Below are 19,050 nucleotides of genomic sequence, written 5' to 3'. Positions count from 1 at the left end.
ATTTTAATCGAATTTATAACAGAAATCCTTAATCTGAATTAAGGATGATCTTTACGCAAGGTAAGTACCGGTATAACGTTTGATACTTAAAATTTGGAGGCTGGATAAGAATGCTACAGCAGTATGAATCTGTGAAGTCGTCACAAGATTCACTTAGAAACAAATTAACATCAAAAGCACACTCTTTAGGATAAATCTCCAGTCACAGAACGTTGAAGTACGCAGAATTTACACATAAGTAGTTACCACCACCCCTTCAGGAGTTAAATTTAAATGCACAGTAGTGTAAAACTAACGAGCTGTAGAATGGTAATGCAGTTTTAAATGTAAAACCTTTAATGCGTTTCCACTATAAAACCACCGAATCTGGAACAAAGTTTCTTTAAAAATATTTTGACAGGTGGAATCGAAGCCTGTTTTACTGACTCAGGCTTCGTAGGCCTATGATAGATCACAGTTTACGAGATCTCTCATTGTCGCTTGGCTGAGACGAATTGACGATATGATTTATAGCAACCACTCTTTTCGCAGTCTCCCCTTCCCATTTAGAAGCTCAATAGCCTAATGCTTTCAGCAGCTGTATAGAAGATGTTTCTCCTGGGTGATGCGTCGGCACAGTTCAGTGTTGTGGGTAAAATCGTTCATTCGTGAAACGTAGGGGAGAAGGGGGCTAGTTGGTATACGGGCAAGTTGTTATGTTTTAGTTTAAAAATCACTCATTTGCAGCAACATCTCATGAGTCAGCAGCTGATGAAGTCTCTTCTTGAAGAATCTCGTTAAAACAAACTACTAATATATGATGAAAATGTTTCATATGTTTGAAGTTAATTTCTGTAATTAATTGTTAATTGGTATATTGTCTGTAATTAATTACTTAATAAAGGTCAGAATTGTTCCTTCTGTTTACTAATACAATATGTTGTAACAATTTTTCCCCTCACTGTAACAACTAGCACCATAACGGGGCACATTGTTACAAACCGCCTTTTCTTAAATAAACAAGTTTTGTGATGAAACAAAAATGAATAGGCCTTTGAAAAAATGTTATTAATTTAGCCGAATGGTAGTAGTACCTGAAACCATAATTACTAACTTTGTAAATTTTAAGAATAAATGTACAAAAAATTGTAAGAACTAGCCCCCTACACCCCTACTCTGGTAAAGCAAATTTGTTACAAATGTATGTCTCGTAACCCTGGTGATATCCATAAAGATGTCTGTCGTCTGGGATGTTGAGCCGTGTAGTCTGGTAGAAGTTTCCAACGTGTCAGATGTGCTTACTGCTCTTCATTATAAGGGCACCCACCTGGAGTGACTGAGGAAGATGACAGAAATCGAAAATACGTGCGACCCCCAAAAAATAAATCCATCTCTTAACCATTGATAACTGCTACTAGACATCAGATATTTCGTATGGTGAAAGAAACGTTTTGTGTGTACTGAACATCGCAGTCATAGAAATGCTACGGGCGGGTTTTATGAGGGCTTTCCCTATACAGCAGTCTGTTATTAGCTCCATCGATTTGCCCAGTCTTCTCCCGCCACGTACGTTGCTGATGCTGAGTGATGTTCATCTTGATACAGATATTTCAGTTTTATTTTGCAGAATGTTCCTTGACGCGCGTGCGAAATTCGGTCAGGCGGGTGGAGGGACGATGTTTAACATCGAGGTGCTGAAGATAAACTATTCGGATTGTTGAGTCTTAACGTGACAGAGTAAGAGAAACAATTATGAGATGAGCTTGCTAATTTGTACCACTTCACATCATGTTGTTAGGGTGAAATGCGTGTAAATGTGCAAGTGGGAAGGAATTAATTTGAAGATCTAGAATTGTATGAGAGAATGTCATTAAACTAGATTTTATAGAAACAGGTTGTGACTGTTTAACGAAGATTTAAATGTCTCAGTAAAATGTCTATTAGCAGGATTTTGTTAATAAGAGAAAAATATAAATTCTGAGTTGTACCAAACGCCAGAATCTCTTTACCGTTCTAATAAGTCAAATGGAGACTGTTGTTCATTCTCTTTAATAAAAATTGCAGTATTCAGCAAATAGGTTACGAGTGCCATGACATTATTATGGACAGGAATAGAGAATTATATAAACGAAAAAGAAGCTAAAGCCATCTGTTGTAGGAGGATTAGGCATTGGGAAAAACTGGAAAACACAAGAAAGAAAACGCCAGTTTGTTTCTTTATAAAACAGCAGTTTTATGCAGCTCAGTAAGTAGTAATTGGTCTAGAACCTGAACTGCCAAAGATCGATTTCCAGTACCATCAGGAATTTTTCTCTTTGCCTCCGCCTCAGTCTGGAATTTCCTATTCGAATTGCTCGTGGTATATATCCGTTTAATAGCACCAAATTTTCTTCGGCGTGTGTATTCTCGAGGCACTACAAATTGCCTCCCTGGGTCAGGTTCTCCGCCCAATTTGCTGTTGTGAATCATAGCGCCTTTCCTTCGTTCCCGTCTTCCATCGCAATATTCACACTCACTCGTTCATGCATGCGACAGCTACCAATTACGTGGAAATGGCCACTACGAAGGCGATGTAATATAAAAGAAGTTGTTTGTTTACGCGTTGAGGCCATTAAATAGACGAACAGCATCCTTGAATTGTCAGAGAAAATCGTAAAAATGTTGCAAGAAAAACTGGAAGCACTTTAGCGCAACTCTTGTCTTTATCTCTCTAGTTGTTCCGCTTGAGGTTTCTTTGCAGAATTTCTTTGTTTACGATCGCACGGCCTCAACTTCTATGGCGAGAATAAGAACAGCGTGCTCCGTCGCCTCTGCAAATAACGCAGTATAAACCTTATTAACCTGAAACTAAATCATAGCAGAAACAGCCATTGTACAATTTCAGAATTTCAAACATTTCCGTAAGAAACTTGCATGTTTTATAGCTGTTCGATAACTCCACATTTGTATTCAGAAAGAATCTGATTCATATATCGCTTACGCTAGGCTGGTTCGACTTTTTTGCCTTATGTATCTGAAGGCGAATGTCTTGATTCTACATCCAAATAGACCATGACCACTTTTCTCCATGTCCTTTCAAACTCATCATTATTAGTCATATAGCACTGTAACTTTTTCAATTAAAAAAGTGTCGTTAAATAACCAATAATTTATAATCAAAGCCGAATTTTCATGCAGGTAATATCTTGGAAATGATGTCCCTGGCAATTTTTTAAAATTTAACTATCAGGAACTAAATGTCTCTGCTTTCTCGTCTCCAGTTATTAAACTATTGCGATCGGTAACAGTGGCCATTGACATGCCAGAATTCTACAAAATAACTTAAGATATAACGCAATGGTGCAGGCTAGTTCTTCGATAATATAACCTATAATTTCTCAACTCGACAAGAAATTCTTCACCTCTTATGGAAGACGAAGTTTCAATAGTTTTCTGAAGAGTCGTTCGCCACTGGCCCACAATCTTAAGCCAGTACAATCCAGCACACACTCTTTCTCCCTATCCGTCCATCTGTTCCTTCGTCTCCCAACTAGTCTCTTTCTTTCAGATTTTCCGCCTAAAATGACGTTTTCATTTTCCCTATGTGTTATACATTCCCCAGCATTTTCAAAATTCTATATTTAATCAGCTAATAATACAAATTAGGAAGTTCCTCAGCGTGTTCTCCATGTTTTTGTGACCTTTTATGTTCTCAGATGTGCATACTCTCCCTTCACGTGACACGAAATTCGAAACACTCCCACTCAACGTCCCTACTTATTCCTTAGGGCGAAAAGTTTCTGACCGGTGAAGTTCACTGATATGTCTCACTGGTATACAACTAGCAGGCGCGATAATGATGAATGATACGGATACGGGATTTCCCTCTGGGTCCTGACCGTTTACTGACTTCACGCGTGGCCCCATATTTTGAGCCAAGAACTCGAGTCCTTGTGACCGTCTAGTAGGCCTTTCGTTAGAATATTTAAACTGAAGATTTTACGATGAGCTGGTCATGTAGATCCGATGGGGAAGACAATAAGTGTTACACAGAATCTTTGCGTGATAACCTTTGGAAATATGGCGCCTAGAAAGGCCAAGAAGAAGATCGTACGATAATATCAAGATTGGTTTATAGATACATGTTGTGAGCATGTGAACTAGATAGAACCACCTTAGGATCTTCCAGTCGTAGGCTTAGGAATTAGTGTCAGACAAGTATTTCGGCTACTTGTATTGTCATTTATGTTGTATTTTTGTATCGGCTGTATACATTAGTAACGCGAATGTGAAATGCGATGTGTTGATTCAACACGACGCTAATGTGCCAAGAAGGGACAAAGTTGTGAGCTTAGAGCCCTACTAGATCCCCGTCTCTCAATGTCAGTTCTGACGACGAGATCAGATACTGGACTAGCCCTAGTGCATACAATATTATATCTGTAAACGTTTAGTTTGTAAAAGTGGCATATAAAATGGTATAATCTAAATTAATCACTCCTTAAAATGAACTGCAAAATCAATAAATAACGACACTGAGCGGCACCATTTTAAAATCGTAATAGAATTTTATATTGAATATATTAGAATCCTCAGAAGATGACCCTTTGTCTGCTGTCTAAAGAAATGTAGTCTAAGCCTGTTAACGTTCATTACAAGTAATATACTTGGTCCGAAATGAATTCAGCGAGCGATCACCCTGATGGTCGAGACTGTAAGTACCTCTGAAACGTCGTCAGTTTCTGCCAGACTACACAGTGCAACATATCAGAAAACAGCCACATAAGATCTACAGTATAGTTACAGTTTATCATTCGAGAGAAATTACCATCTGTCTTACACTGCTGTAAGGCGAAGTTCTTGTTTCTACTCTTATATTTCCAACTCCACGAAGCAAAATTCTTAAGAAACTCGTAGTTGCCTACCTCGTCGAGAAATTCTCCGCCTGTTATGGAACCTCGAGATGCACTGTTATTTTCAAAACAGCTCTCCATTGGAACCTACCTTGTACTAGTTGAATACAGTCCACAACCTGACACTCTACTTCTTTTAATGCTGTTTTAATATTATCCTTCCATCTGTGACTAGTTTTCCTTAATAGCTTTTGCTTTCAGGTTGTCCTACTAAAAATTCTGTGTGGTTTTTGTTTTTCACTATGCCCAGCTCAAATTATCTTCCTTCATTATGTCGCTCTAACAATCCTGATATTTGATGAGTACAAATTATAAAGCTCGTCATTATGCAACGTTCTCATTCATCATATTGTCTCTTATTATACAAAGTTGCGAGTTATGCAGTGTTATTACATTTATGCTCGTTCTTATCAGGTTTAACTTGAAATAAAACCCCTACCCGTCTAAATGTTATAAGAAATTAATGTGCGGTTCAGGGCTGAAATAAAGTTTTAATTCATCGCCATGTAAGTTTCTCTCCCCTAGCATCGTTTAGACGCGTAACACATGCTGTGGGCTAAATTAAAACAGGTGTGTCCAAACACTCGCTTATTTTGATGCGACACTGAAACACTCTGAGTTGGTTATTTACATCCATGACATCGCTGCTGCAAAATTAATTTTTCTTCTCAGGTCTTACTTTGAAGGACAGATATGCTTATGGTAGCATCACACGCTAGTCATATATATTTAAGAATTAGTAGGCGTCAGCTCTTAATACGGCCTTCTGTTGCTTTAGTATAAATTGGTTCCGATTTTAAAATTTAAGTTTTTGAGCTGAAGAAAATATAAAACTTGTTCAGATATATGGAAAACTAAATATTTCGGTGAAACATGCAAAAATTATTGTCAATAACTTAGTCTCTCATAAATATTTACTCACAGGAGACTGTTCCATTATTACAGAACTCTGTAATTGAACCACGACAGAATGGGATTTTGTACAGAGATTCGTGTAACAAATGTACTTGGACGTTTTGCAGCAACCGGAAGTCTGTCAGACGTAATTTTAAGTTTAATACTGTAGAGTGGAGCCCTCTCGAGCACCAGTCGTATCTAGTTTAGAAACGCGAGTGCCAACCTAATGAAATTTAAATCTGCAAAAACGAAGCCCTGCTTTTCTGCATATATAAATCAATTCTACTGACTGAGACATTGAAAGCCTGCAGTACGGAGTTGGGATCTAAATATTATATTTAGCTCAAAATTCGTGTTTAAATTTTCGTATGTATGCATGTTTGTGTCAGTGCGTATATTTGTGAATTTTGTATGTGCATGGGCTGATCAGTTGTTTAGATTGTAAACTTGGATTTTATTTTCAATTGCAAAGTCTACACTTTCGTTCTCAACACGTAATGTAAGAAAAATTACGTTGAAGATGGCTGTCTTCTGGGTTGTTGCGCCGTGTAGTCTGGTTGGTTTTGTGCATTTCCACGATACCTTTGTTATTTATATTAAGGCCAGATGGAAAGAGATGACAGCACATTTTCTATTGAAAATGACAGCCTTGTGGCATATTATGGCATGGGATTTTCCACAGAGCAATGAACCCTGATGACGGAGGCAACAGGCACCACTAAAACGTCTGTCAACTTTTACGAGTCTACACGGAGCAATATCTCAGAAGGCGGTCTTGCCATCTTCATAGTCGCCGCCATGAGAACCTGAAATCTCACTTAGAAATTATATTAACTGACAAAAACCCAGAAGTAGGAGCTTCTGGACGAGATATTGCGTTCGTAACGTGGAAAGAGTTAAGAAGTAAAGGAATGAAGAGGGTCTGTGTGTGACACTTTTGGCCGAATATCCTAATAAACTGCTATAAACTCTTCTAAGTTTAATTTTTTTGTTGCTGATTATGACAAGTTGAATCACGTATTTAATTTACTTCAAGATATGAGCTTTCAGGTTGTCTATTTGTAATAATTTCATCAGTTATCGGCGGGTTACGAGCGACAGTTGTTTAAACATGTCTAGGAAACAGCTTCTTGTTTCCAGAGGGACACGTCATTCGTCAGTTGCATTACGTAAGTGTGGAAATCTTTGAAAATTAATCGTTTAAACATCGTGCTCAATAAATTTTAGGTAAGTTTCTTTCTGAAGTACAGACCCTCCCATCGGACCGCGACATTTTCTGTGCAATGCATACTTTTAGCGTATACTCAGTGCAGTGACCCGATATGTTTGCCTTGAGTCATAGCAGTGAGGCAAAACGTAAAATGACAATTCACTGCAGCCAGTGATGGAGTGTCGAATGACTAGAAATGTCACATTTACATGAATGATGGGAATGAAAGATTAATGGGTGTCATTATATAGTTAATGTTTCACTGCGCTGAAACAGCTTCAACTCTCAGACTTTGCGGCATAATGTTTGACAGCATCAATCATTGTATCCACTCGGGTACGAAATTATAGTAGTCTAAACACCGAGATGTGTTGTCATGTAGCACTTCGAGAGACGCGCTGGAGCGGAACACACGGTCTTTCATGTGGTATGAGTAATAATGACTTTATTCTTTTGTTAGGGTCAGTGTATACGTATTCTGTGTGTACCCTAGAAGTTTTAAAATTATCAAATCTAAAACTTCTTGACGATGGTGAAGAGTCAATTGAATAAAAATTTTCTTGGATATTATCCATCGTCTAGTAAATATAAAACGTAAAACGACGTTTCGGAGATGGGACTCTATCTCCGGTCCGGAGATAGGGATTAGCTCTATCTAGTGGGCCCAACTGTGTAGGAACCTGAAGACGGAGATAGAGTCCCATCTCCGAAACGTCGTTTTACGTTTTATATTTACTAGACGATGGATAATATCCAAGAAAATTTTTATTCAATTGACTCTTAAAATTATGCTTTGCAATACGTGGCTAATGCTCAGGCTGTTGCTTCGAGCTGCTACCACACCGTGCCTCATCCTACTCCAGCATAGAGTCTCTGCGGCACCAAGTGTACTCCAGAAGAGTACACATATTTTCCAATTTCTTTCCTTATTACTTCCCCTGCACTCTCCAAAGCACGAAAAATGACAGCGAAACTTTAACCAACCACAAATGAAAAAAAGATTAATAAAGGAGTGTGTTTTATATCCTCTTAAATCATAAACTTTGCTGTTGTAATTACAAAAGTCCGTTAAGGAATTTGTAGAAAGTTTGTCGGAAAATCCATGTTAGCTTGTAGCCTGTTGTGATGGAGCAGGTTATGGGAGTTTTTCTTTCTTTCGTTATTACTTACAGTATGGAAGGATTTTGCGACGTAATAAATAATGCGTGTTGAAGGAACTACATTTCACACTGAAAAATAAGCCAGTATAATTGTTTAATATATCTGTATAACAATAATTTCTGTCAGATTAACCATTTCATATCTTCTGTACAACTCAATCCGATATGCTGTCAGAAGTAAATTGAAACCAATGAAATGTCTTGGTTTTTTTTTATGGCAATTTAAACTGCCTAGGACACGTGTCTTCGAATTATGGGTTTATTCGTGAACGAATAATTGGAATTGATTGGGAAGGAAGCGGTCGTGGTCTGTTTCAAGTCACTCTGTCGCCATTTATCTAGAGAGAATGAAGTAAACCACTTTTGCTTTTAATATTGCAGTACTGATGAATTTGCTTATGATTTTCGCCCTTGCTGTTCTTTTGTTTCAGGTAAGCAGACAATATTTTGTAGCAGGCTTACTCGTGCAACTCCTTACAAACGTAAGTAGACACGACCACAAGTGTTGCTTTAGACATTGTCAGATTCATTGAGTGTGCGTGCGAAAGATGAACGCCTCAGACAACCACGGAAACATCAAAACTTCGCACGCACTGACGAAGAATTAGCCACGCGGCAGAGAGAATAACACGAGATTGATGTCATGCTTTTCTCTCTGCTGTACGTGGTACCAGCTGAAGGTTCATGGCTCTGTCGTTTTGATAAACTGCACACGAATCATACACAGAGTTATACACCAATGTAGTAATTTATTAAATTTAAGATAATTATATTTTATTTAAGTAATGAAAGCATTTTTTCTTCATTCGACTCGTATTTCATCACAGACCAAGACTGTCTGTAGGAATTAAATTTTCCATTCCGATGAAGTAAAGCGATATTTTACTGAATTTCAGCATTGAAAGATTATATGTACTTTTCGTGGTTTGGTCCAGTGAGCTGCGTGTAAGCCTTTCTCTCCGCTGACCTGTACATATATATTTATCAATCGTGACACATGTCGAAGGTCGTTGAGTAACGGTAGTGGGCGGAAGTAGAACCGCGACTTTGGAATCAATATGCTACAACTCGTAGCAGCGTCTCTCGCCCTTCTATTTTTGCCCACAAAAGCTTTTAATATCCTTCTCTCCTTCCTGGACATGCCCACGAGAATTCTTCTCATCCCATGATATATTTTATCCCCAATCCTTAAACGTCATTACAATTCTGGTACGGGCTGTTCCAGAGTATGGGAGCAAACATTTATCTTTTTATATTGGTATGCAGAGAGGCAAACTACCTTTTCAATGTCACCTGACTTTTATTTGAAGTTGTAGCTTAAAAATAACAGCAGTTACCATGAACTCTTCACTTTTAACACTGCAAGCCTATATGCTTTCCAATCCCAAACTAACTATGAAAGAGCGTACAGTTATTATAGATTTTTCATTTATTTTCAAAAGATTTGTTTCTTAATTCGCATTTACAAGTAATTGCGCTTTCATCATATGAACTTTCTACTTGTCTGAGCTTGTACCACAAGTTTATAAGGTAGTATATTTGCGTCATATTGTGAATTAGGTTAATATTTTAATATTTTCCGTCAAATCACAATTTTTAATAAGATAATAAAATATAAAATATTTAAAATATCATTCGATGCGGAACGTGAAATGATATTTTAAATATGATATTTTAAATATTTTACATTTTATTATCTTATTAAAAATTATGATTTGACAGAAAATATTAAAATATTAACCACAAGTTTGCATATAGCAAATTTTCTGTTAAATATTCCAAATTCAAATTTATACTACTTAACTAGTGATTTATTCTAAATTTATTTCTCTCTGAGAATAGAACAGAATTTGCTTTAAATCACTTCTACAACTATTTTAGTTATAAAATACAACAGATCAAAATATAAGACAATTATTACTCAACCTAATGTAGACTTAAATGCCGTGATCCACACTAGGATTAAAGCGCCGTCAGAACCTGAAAGTTTTAATATTTCTTGTTGCAATTTTGCTTGGTGATGAGAAAACCGTCCATTAATAAAATTGTTTTAAAACATTCATTGAAGTGGAACGTTCAAAATATCCATAATACACGCGGTCAGAGGCAAATCGACTTACGTTACGATTAAGGGTCATGGTTTTTGATTCGTTTATTAGATAATACAGCGTTCTTAAATAACCCGTATGCCTAGCTTATATTTTCCACTGATTTTTAATCTTGCAACATGTCACAGACTGTATATCACAGGGCACACTGAAGGATGAGGTACTGATTATAGTTTAAGAAAACTTACGTTATAATGTTAATTTTATAGGTGAAACGACATTTCGTATTTAAAAAAGACACCAAAATGTTCGTCATGATGAAAAGGCTATACATGGTTTTAATTGGCCGTTTTGTTTTAACTGTTACTTTCGGTTGTGAATAAATAATAGGTATAGCAACATATTATATTTCATTCTAGATTTCAGTTGATAACAATGATAACTTTTCCCATGCCTGTGTTGTATTCTTGTTTAAAATTTGACTGTAAAAATCATTTCTCTACGTAAGAGACAGCATATTTAATGCACATAAGAGTTCGTATGCAAACTGTAGTGTATTCATTAAAATAACAAATGCACAGAAAAGCAAAGTACGTGATGTGGCAAACTGGACTGAATAATCGCTGTCCATATTTCGATATTATTATAGGAATACATTGATATCTTTAAGACATTTGCTTGGACATCCTAATGTTCAGTATACTATGATATAAATAAGGAATAAATTTTTAAATTGATTAGTTTGGTACTTTAACAGTAAACATATTTATATTATATTTAATGTTACTTCAAGAGACAAACCGTGGACATTGTGTGAATTACTTGAACAGTATAAATGCACATTATAATGCAGTATCCGGGGTAAAGCGGCCAGAGCGTAAACCTGACCATTCACCTCCATCTAGATCTGAGATTAAGAACGCATGAATTTGTTTCTTCATGGCTTGAAATTTAATCAAGATGCAGCATGTGACCTCAGTGGTAATCATTAATTGTTTTAAAAAAATGAGTTAATTATTTTATTACAGGCTTGTACGTGGATTTAAATTAAATTTCAAAACGTCTGCTGGTTTAATTGGTGTTTTAAACACTTGACGTATATTGAATCAGATGAAATATTCAAAACTAGATCATTTAAACTGGCAAGTACAGCAGCGAAACAAACGTATACACAATATATCGAGGAAGGAACAAATGCTATTAAACATACAACTTCCATTTAAGCTCGAAGCGAAGTAGTAGCACCTAGTAATTGCTATGGTGGGAAACTTACCTTGTCTCAATAAGCGCTCCGTTCCACTGAAAATCTGAAACGTCCTGCACTTCGCGGAGTCCGTGTGGTACTTGGTTTGTGTCCCAGTTCCGCGAAACCAACTCGCCCGCCATCTGAGAGAGGTTCAAGCAAACTGCATTTCCTCCGTACGAAGTACCACTACACAGCTTCCCTCCCCCATCGCCTACCCTTCGCGACTGCTCCTGTTTTATCCCTCTCCCACGCACCCCCCCCCCCCCACCCCCGCGAATACAGCGGCTACTTTGTCCCAGCATTTACGTCGGGACATACGCGTGAGTTTCTGGAACCAAGTAGAACTTTTCCGAGGGTCGATACCCTCTGTGTCTTACATTTTGCGTTACTGTCGACAGCCTAAGCATGTTCAATTACTGTGTGATAATTAACGAATTTAGGTAGCGCTGACATATACTGGGAAATACGTTTTAGTCTGAATTTCTGAAGGGCAGGGACCAGTTATACGTAGGCGTAGATGGGGTAATAATATTAAAGTGGATTTTAAATATATGAGGACGGCGACTGTTTCAGATAACACAGTAATGCCAAGTGGTAGGTTTTATGTCCAATGTAATGAATCTCCGAGTTCAATAAAATGGAATTCCTTGAGTAGCTGAGCGACCATCAGATTTTGAAGAAGGGCTCTGTCCCGTGGAGATTTTTATGCGGCGTTAAACCCCAAAGGACGTTGTAATTATCCAAGTTAGTCATTTGTAATGCACAAAGGTGTAATGAAATAATTATAAATGTTCACGTACTCATTCTTGGGTTTGTAACGCAACTCGACTTTCTTATTACTTTCTTCCCATTCTGTCATTCGCACCGCTGAACGAAATGAAGTTACAATATTGGACACAAACTGTGTAGTTGACGAAAGTCGATTAAAAATCCGTACTGATAAATCAGTAACCTTCCCACTTAACTAATTTCTTGGAGCACAATCGTTGAGAAGCCCATCATCTCGCAGTTCATGCCTTTTATGAGACCCGAAGATTCATTTCCGTGGTCATACCAGCTCACCACCAGTCCTTATCCTGCTAACTGAATCCATTACACACTTTCCTATCCTTTTTCCCTATGATCAATTTAAATAATATCCTCCCATCCCAGCATAGCTCTTTGGCGTGGTTTTTCCCCTTCAGAAGGTCCGTACACAATCGTGTACGTAGTTCTCACAGCCCCATGCGTGCTACATGCCCTGCTATCTCACCCTTTTTGATTTGTTCTTCCTAAAAATATTTGGTGAAGTGCACATCTGATGTTTCAGCCACAGTAACATCGCAAAATAGAATCCGAAAGCGTAAACATAAAGTAATGTTGACGCGGGCCACAGGTTGGGAAACACTAAATGAAATCTGTTGAGCGCAATGTTGTACTGTCTGAATCAGTGCAGAGTGAGTCACTGACGGAAAATAATGTAGTCAAACTTTTAATTATGTTTTCGGGAAACTAATTGAAACAAAAGTTTCAAATAAGCGGCCGTATTTCCGCTTTACTGACACGCCAAACCACGTGTACTGAATGAACCAGACAAAAGGCATATTTTGTAACGAATTGTGTCTGTTTGCAGTGGTCACATCTCGCTGAGACCAGATGTTCCAACGTCCTCGCAGTTCTTCTTTGTGACACTACAAGGCACTAACAAGCACTGATCTTCCATTTTGAATAGTGATTTCACGCATTCTTTGATCAATCACAAAGCTACGCCCCTCTAGTACTGACATCTGAATTACGATTATTCCGCGGTCCACTTATCGCCCTCAGCACCCAAAAAACACGGTGAAATATCACGCACTGAGTTACTAAAGCGCCCGTGAACAGGACCTGCCACATCTGCAATATCTCACAATACCAGAGCGAAATATGACTGCAGTTTAATGAGGAACAAGTATTAATTATGCTTTTCCTAACCGTAATTTTGCCTTTTTGAATTATTATTCTCATCTTCGTCTTATTTTCTTATACATTCCCCGTCTACCCGTTCTTCTTACCAGTAACATGGTACCAGGACTTCTCCAGGATTTCTCCAGCACTTCTCCATGACCAAAGATCTTCCGCATAATCTCTCCAGGACTTCACCGCCACTACTTTAGGACTTATCCAGGATTTCTCCAGCACTTCTCCATGACCAAAGATCTTCCGCATAATCTCTCCAGGACTTCTCCGCCACTACTTTATTACTTATCCAGGATTTCTCCAGGATTTTTGTGAGCTCCTCTGCAGTGTATATCCTTGTACACTGAGCAACACAACGTCACCGAAACCTGGAAATGTCTATTACTTCAGCCGTCACTTCTTTTCAGACGTTTAATAACAACGCGTGCACATGGATCAATTTAAGTGACTGCATTTCTTTGTCTTTTGCTGCAAAATGTGAAGATAAACGTGCAGGAAGAGACAGGCGAAATGTTTTGATGATATGAATTTCGAATGTCAAACGACATAAAAGCAGGTTCATTTTCAGGGTACAGTAAAGATTAAGATAGTCTTGAAGTTCTCTGCGTTGAAAAGAAAGGCGAACCGAGTTTGAAAAGCACTCCTTCTAGTATCGCTTCGAAGGCTTAGGCTGTATCGATTTTAACCTTTTCTGGTCGACGAACACGGTATCTCGCTTAGAAGCATTGATCCTCCGGTTGGGATTCGTTTGGCTTTTGAAATTGGTGAAATAATTGTGTCCCACCGTCTTTCAAAAGTTTTTACAAATGCCAGGTTCTAATAGTAGACTACGACCTGAAATACTGAGATTTTTTCCTTTTTTATTTATCCATAGTCTGGCATTGTAAGGTAAAACAAGATTTTGAAAACTCTTAACTCTTTGGTCCAGTGTTCGAGATTAGGTATTCCTAACGGGCCCAACAAAGTAACTGCCTCTCTGTCCTTCGCCTGAGGACGAAGACTTCCGGCTATCGAAACGTTGTGTGTTCTTTTAGAATACCAGACGATGTACAAATTCCAAAACTCAGTAATCCAAATTGAAATAAACAGTCGTCAGTAAAGTACAGGTTTTATAACGACCACCAAACAAATTTCACGTGTTAAGTCGCATGAATAAGCTCATACTTTTTTTGGGAAAGAACATAAATTTCATATTTTTAGAAAAGTTTGGGAAACTACTTGGACATCTTGGGCTGTTGATGGCTGTCTTCTGGGTTGTAGAGCCGTGTAGTCTGGTAGAAGTTTACAAACGTTTCAAAGATCCTTGCTGCCATCATCGACAGGGCAGTCCAGTTTAGAAATGTTTTGTCCTCCCATCGGATATTCTACCTGAAAATGGAAGTGGAACCAACAACCGAAACATTGTGGTTTTATTTACTACACGCAGACGATGGATGAAGTCTAACAATAATATAACATAACGTAAAATAATGTTAATGGCTGTCTTCTGGTTTGAAGCGCCTTGTTGTCTGGAAGAAGTTTACCAACGTTTCAGGGGTCCTTGCTCCCTTCATCATCAGGGCAATCTACTTAAAATAACGTTGCTTTTCCTTCTCAGTTTCTCATTTTCCCGGCTAAGACGCAGTCTGTTCAGTTGGCACAACAGAATTTTCTTATCTTGTCACACAATAGCGGTAGAGAACAAAAGACTCTGCTTTTCGTTTCAGGATGCTTGGTGCTCAGAAACTTTCCAAAAAAATAAAATAAAACTTTTCGAGTTTTTAACTTAGCAAATTTTTGTGTTGCTAAACTTTACTGGTAAAGAAAGTCTATATAGTATTCTTATGCTTGTAAGGGCTCTCCCGAAGTAAAGCCATTATGACGTCATATACGAGGATGCTTGTCAGTTTATCCGAAAAGTTAAATGAAATATGTTTCTGATCCATATTATTAACGAGGGACACGTTTCTGTTCAGAACACTCCTCATCGAAAGCGAATACAAACGAACTCATAACTGGAAGCCAAAATCACTTTATACCTGAACATTTTACAAGTCTACATTAATTTGTGTCAAATTCTGCAAACACACTGGTAGCACAACCAAGGCGAAAGTCTTGCAACCATATTTATAACAAGGAATAGACGGGTGAGGTATAAACAACAATTTTTGAGATCTGAGGTTCTCGCTCGGTGACCACATGGCTTTACAACCAGGAAAACCATCATTGACACAACAATCTTGATGAATTTCTGGCAGTAAAGTGGTTAGTACTATGGAAAAATGAAACCAGCATATTTTATACAAAGATACGTTTATAAAAAAACTGATAACTTCAGTTTTAAATTCTTGTACAGCACTGAGCTGACACATCCATTTTAGATTCTATTAACATAAATAGTAAATTTGCCCAAATGCGTACAGTAATTTGTAGTATGAAATATGCGGTCGGAAAAACTTACAAACACAAGTTTATAGTTTTGATGCGTCATGTTTGTGTTTATAATTCACATATATATTTATTATTCAAGTCATATACACAAACTTTTAAATTTTGATGTTAAAATTTAAAATTTAAAATTGATATTACATCGAGATAACGATGAATGGCGCAGAATATCAATTTTAAATTTTAAATTTTAACATCAAAATTTAAAAGTTTGTGTATATGACTTGAATAATAAATATATATGTGAATTACAAACACAACTTCGTATTATTCATTCGTTCAATTTATTCTGTGAACAGAACGAATACAGCTAGCATACTGTGACTGACGTACCGACTAATGAAATGAAAACGTAACTTCCAGTATTCGATGAGAAAAGTACGCCCTCGCCCTTCGCAGAGGCAGATCTAATCTGCGCTTCTGATCTTCATTGAGTGGTTTAACGCAAATCCCTTGCTTGCCATCACCGCTAAATGAGCTGTTTATTAAATCATTAAGTTCATATCCCTGGATACCAGATTAACCGGCTGAGTTTCCTCAAGTTTCTGGTAAGATTCCATAGAGGACCCGTAATGAATTATTGTGAGTTCTGAAACCTTGGGCCATGATTTAATAATTCTTGATCTAAAGTAATATTTGTTAGTGTGCTTAACTGGAATACTTTATCGTGCTTTTAAAAACATCAGTATTTTGACGTAAATACGTCATTTCGCAAAAAAGTGTTACGAAAAAGTGACAGGAAAATGTGTAAGATGGTTACCTAGGAAATATCAACAATTTGTAAATATGGGCTGAAAACAATGGTCAGCTTGCATGCATTGTTATGTTACCTAGGAAACGTCATCTGTTTACTCTGCATTGTTGTGTTACATTACTGCCGTCAACAATCCGCTTTTGTTATTGCGGAAAGAGCTGAGCTGTGAATCGCTTGTAGAAGAAGTACGTCGTAGACTAGATAATTTTGTGCTGGTAAAAACCTTTTACAATATCACAGGTACTTATCTTATGTAAGAATTATTACATTACATTTCATTTCATTACATTACAGAGACGTATTTACGTCAGATTCTCCGGAACCGTGGTTCCACTGTAACATTTTATCACACACATTACAAAATACAAAACATGAATAAATAGGATGCAAGGGTGTGAACTGAATTCAGTAACTCCGGCGAAAGTTAATGTTCTTTACATAGATCAGTTAGTTCGTGCAGTTTAAAAAAATAACAGCTGTTTATTCCGAGAATCATGCAGAACATAAATACTCTTCTTAGGCAGAATACAGAATGACATTGTCAAATCACGTGGTACATACACTTACCACTGGACTTTTAGAGGTCAGTGAAACACTCCAACACAGCATGATTCGAACATCGCCATATTCACAGAATACTTCGATGGGCCTGCCGGAAGATACGAACGTCACAGATGTTGTATCAGTGACCGCCCACTTGCGTCAGAATGATCATGAACGTTTATCAGTTTGCGAGGTTCTTTATCATACTGTGAAGTTACGTGTGATGTTTTATCGTTTGGGTTGTCGGTTAGTTTCAATCTTATCATTTCTTCAACAGAAATAACCTGCAGTTCTGGATATCCGTCACACCCATTTCGAAGAGACGGAACGAAAAATTGGAAGAAACCTGAATATAGCTGCTAGATAGCAACGCCACGAGCCAACGCATAGCGTATATAAAGCTCAAGAACCCTTAGGTGCATGCGTTGTGCAGTGCGCAACTTTGATTCGTTCTTCTGGTCAGTTCACACGAAATTAGTAGCACAACACAACATGGTGATAACCTTAGATTACAGAGAACAGTGATTTGTGGAAGAGGTTAATCTCTGACCAAGAATCAACGAAAACGGGGAATTATTTATTCCCAACGTACAAGATTATTATTTCAGTTTGTAGCCGTTCTTGTCCGTAACCGCGTGGCAAGAGACAATTGTTAATTTATAAATGGCGCCTCTTCCGGATTATAGGGCCACAGACACAGCCACTGAAAACGGTTTCCCTGCAGAATACATAGTCGCGATAATCGTAGGAGTGTTCGTGTTGCTCTGCGTCATTATTTTCGTTGTGTACGCGTCTGGGAAATTCGGACCTTGCGCCTGTTGTGGGCCTTGGCTCTGCTGTTGCTGTTCCTGTTGCTGTGAAAGCACCCCCAAAGAAACAATTCCCGGTCTCCCTGTAGAACGAAGAGAGAAAGACAAGTGCAGTTCGGATACTCCAGCTTTTCCGGTTTTCGTATGGACAGGCTGTTGCGACGGCGATGGTGATTGTTGTGGCGGCGACGATGATTGTTGTGGCGGCGACGGTGATTGCAGTGGCGGCTGCGGTGATTGCAGTGGCGGTGATGGTGATTGCGGTGGCGGCGGCGGTGATTACAGTGGCGGTGGTGGTGATTCCGGTGGTGGTGATTGCGGTGGTGGTGATTCCGGTGGTGGTGATTGCAGTGGATGTTGATTTCGTGTTTGAAAAACGTCATGAGATTATCAACACTGTGCCTAAACACGTTGTACTGACTTGATAGTGAGAAGATAATAGAAGTTACAGAACACGCAGAAGTCAGAAGTCCCTTGATGTTGACATGATCAGAATAAAGTTTGTCAGCAATTTACGCTTAATATAATTATAGTGAAATGCAAACATTATGTCACACGTAGTTAAAACAAACAAATTGACGTCCAAGTGTTGCAGAGTCGTATATACAATTTAATGTGCGTTCACTATTGACTTCAAAATGTTGTTTTTAAATAATATATTTGTTTATAATAAAAGTTTTTTAATGCATGGTTTCGGTAAGTTTGTGTTTCGAATAGGTTAGGAATCTTAATGTTAGTTTTGCTTTCACGGCAGTTAAAATTGGCTTGTGGTCTTGTAAACTACGACGTCGTAAGTTGTAGTCTTGTAGGTGGTTACCAACGTCCCCTTAACCCAAACGACCACATTTAGGATACTTTTAGTCCGCCTTCACGTGTTTTTGTTGTCATTCATTGCGACCCATTCAGAAACTCTAATATGCCTGCCGTTTGCATTCTGATGATTTTATGCGTACATACGAAAGCTCTTGTGTTACCTGTTATGCACCATTCATTTATATTTGCCGACATTCATTCATTTGCATACCGAAAACTTTTCTAATTGCATAGTCCTTGGCCTTCTTTGGAAACTGTAGTTAAGAAATAATCCTCACATCTTCGCCCAAGTTTATCAAATTTTTTCTTCCCTTAAGTGTTTCCGACCACCATT

General features: G+C 38.0%; 2 protein-coding genes and 1 long non-coding RNA gene across 7 annotated transcripts in view; 1 reads left to right on the top strand and 2 right to left on the bottom strand.

Annotated features, from left to right (window-relative positions):
- Positions 1 to 13,676, bottom strand: part of LOC110832819 (uncharacterized) — a 32,228-nt gene extending 18,552 nt beyond the window's left edge. Inside the window, exons 1-2 of the mRNA XM_087356962.1 lie at positions 13,466 to 13,676; positions 11,460 to 11,572 (exon numbers count right to left, since the gene is read on the bottom strand). The gene's annotated coding sequence lies outside the window, so the exon portion shown is untranslated. The remainder of the gene's footprint in view (positions 1 to 11,459; positions 11,573 to 13,465) is intronic.
- The window catches only part of LOC110832816 (uncharacterized), a 124,702-nt gene that overhangs the window by 94,282 nt on the left and 11,370 nt on the right, over positions 1 to 19,050 (top strand). For 3 of the 5 annotated variants that reach the window (XR_015537370.1, XM_087356966.1, XM_087356963.1), the window contains exon 3: positions 8,570 to 8,620. Coding sequence is in view for 4 of the 5 variants with exons in the window: in XM_087356966.1 (XP_087213092.1) it covers positions 8,570 to 8,620 (51 nt within the window). In the remaining variant the exon portion in view is untranslated. Of the gene's footprint in view, positions 1 to 8,569; positions 8,621 to 17,371; positions 18,592 to 19,050 lie in introns of those variants that run through there. The other 2 variants (XM_087356964.1, XM_087356965.1) reach the window with 1 other exon arrangement.
- On the bottom strand, positions 14,463 to 17,377 carry LOC110832818 (uncharacterized). Its single transcript, XR_002544063.2, has 2 exons — positions 17,119 to 17,377; positions 14,463 to 14,738 (listed from the first exon to the last, which is right to left on the bottom strand). It is a non-coding gene; the product is annotated as an uncharacterized LOC110832818 (long non-coding RNA).

Source organism: Zootermopsis nevadensis, unplaced genomic scaffold, assembly GCF_977971745.1.
Source record: "Zootermopsis nevadensis isolate Lab colony 2312 unplaced genomic scaffold, Znev_1.0 Znev_ptg000028l, whole genome shotgun sequence".
Taxonomy (NCBI): domain Eukaryota; kingdom Metazoa; phylum Arthropoda; class Insecta; order Blattodea; family Termopsidae; genus Zootermopsis; species Zootermopsis nevadensis.
The sequence above is the reverse complement of the archived record's forward strand: the minus strand, read 5'-3'. Positions and strand labels throughout refer to the sequence as shown.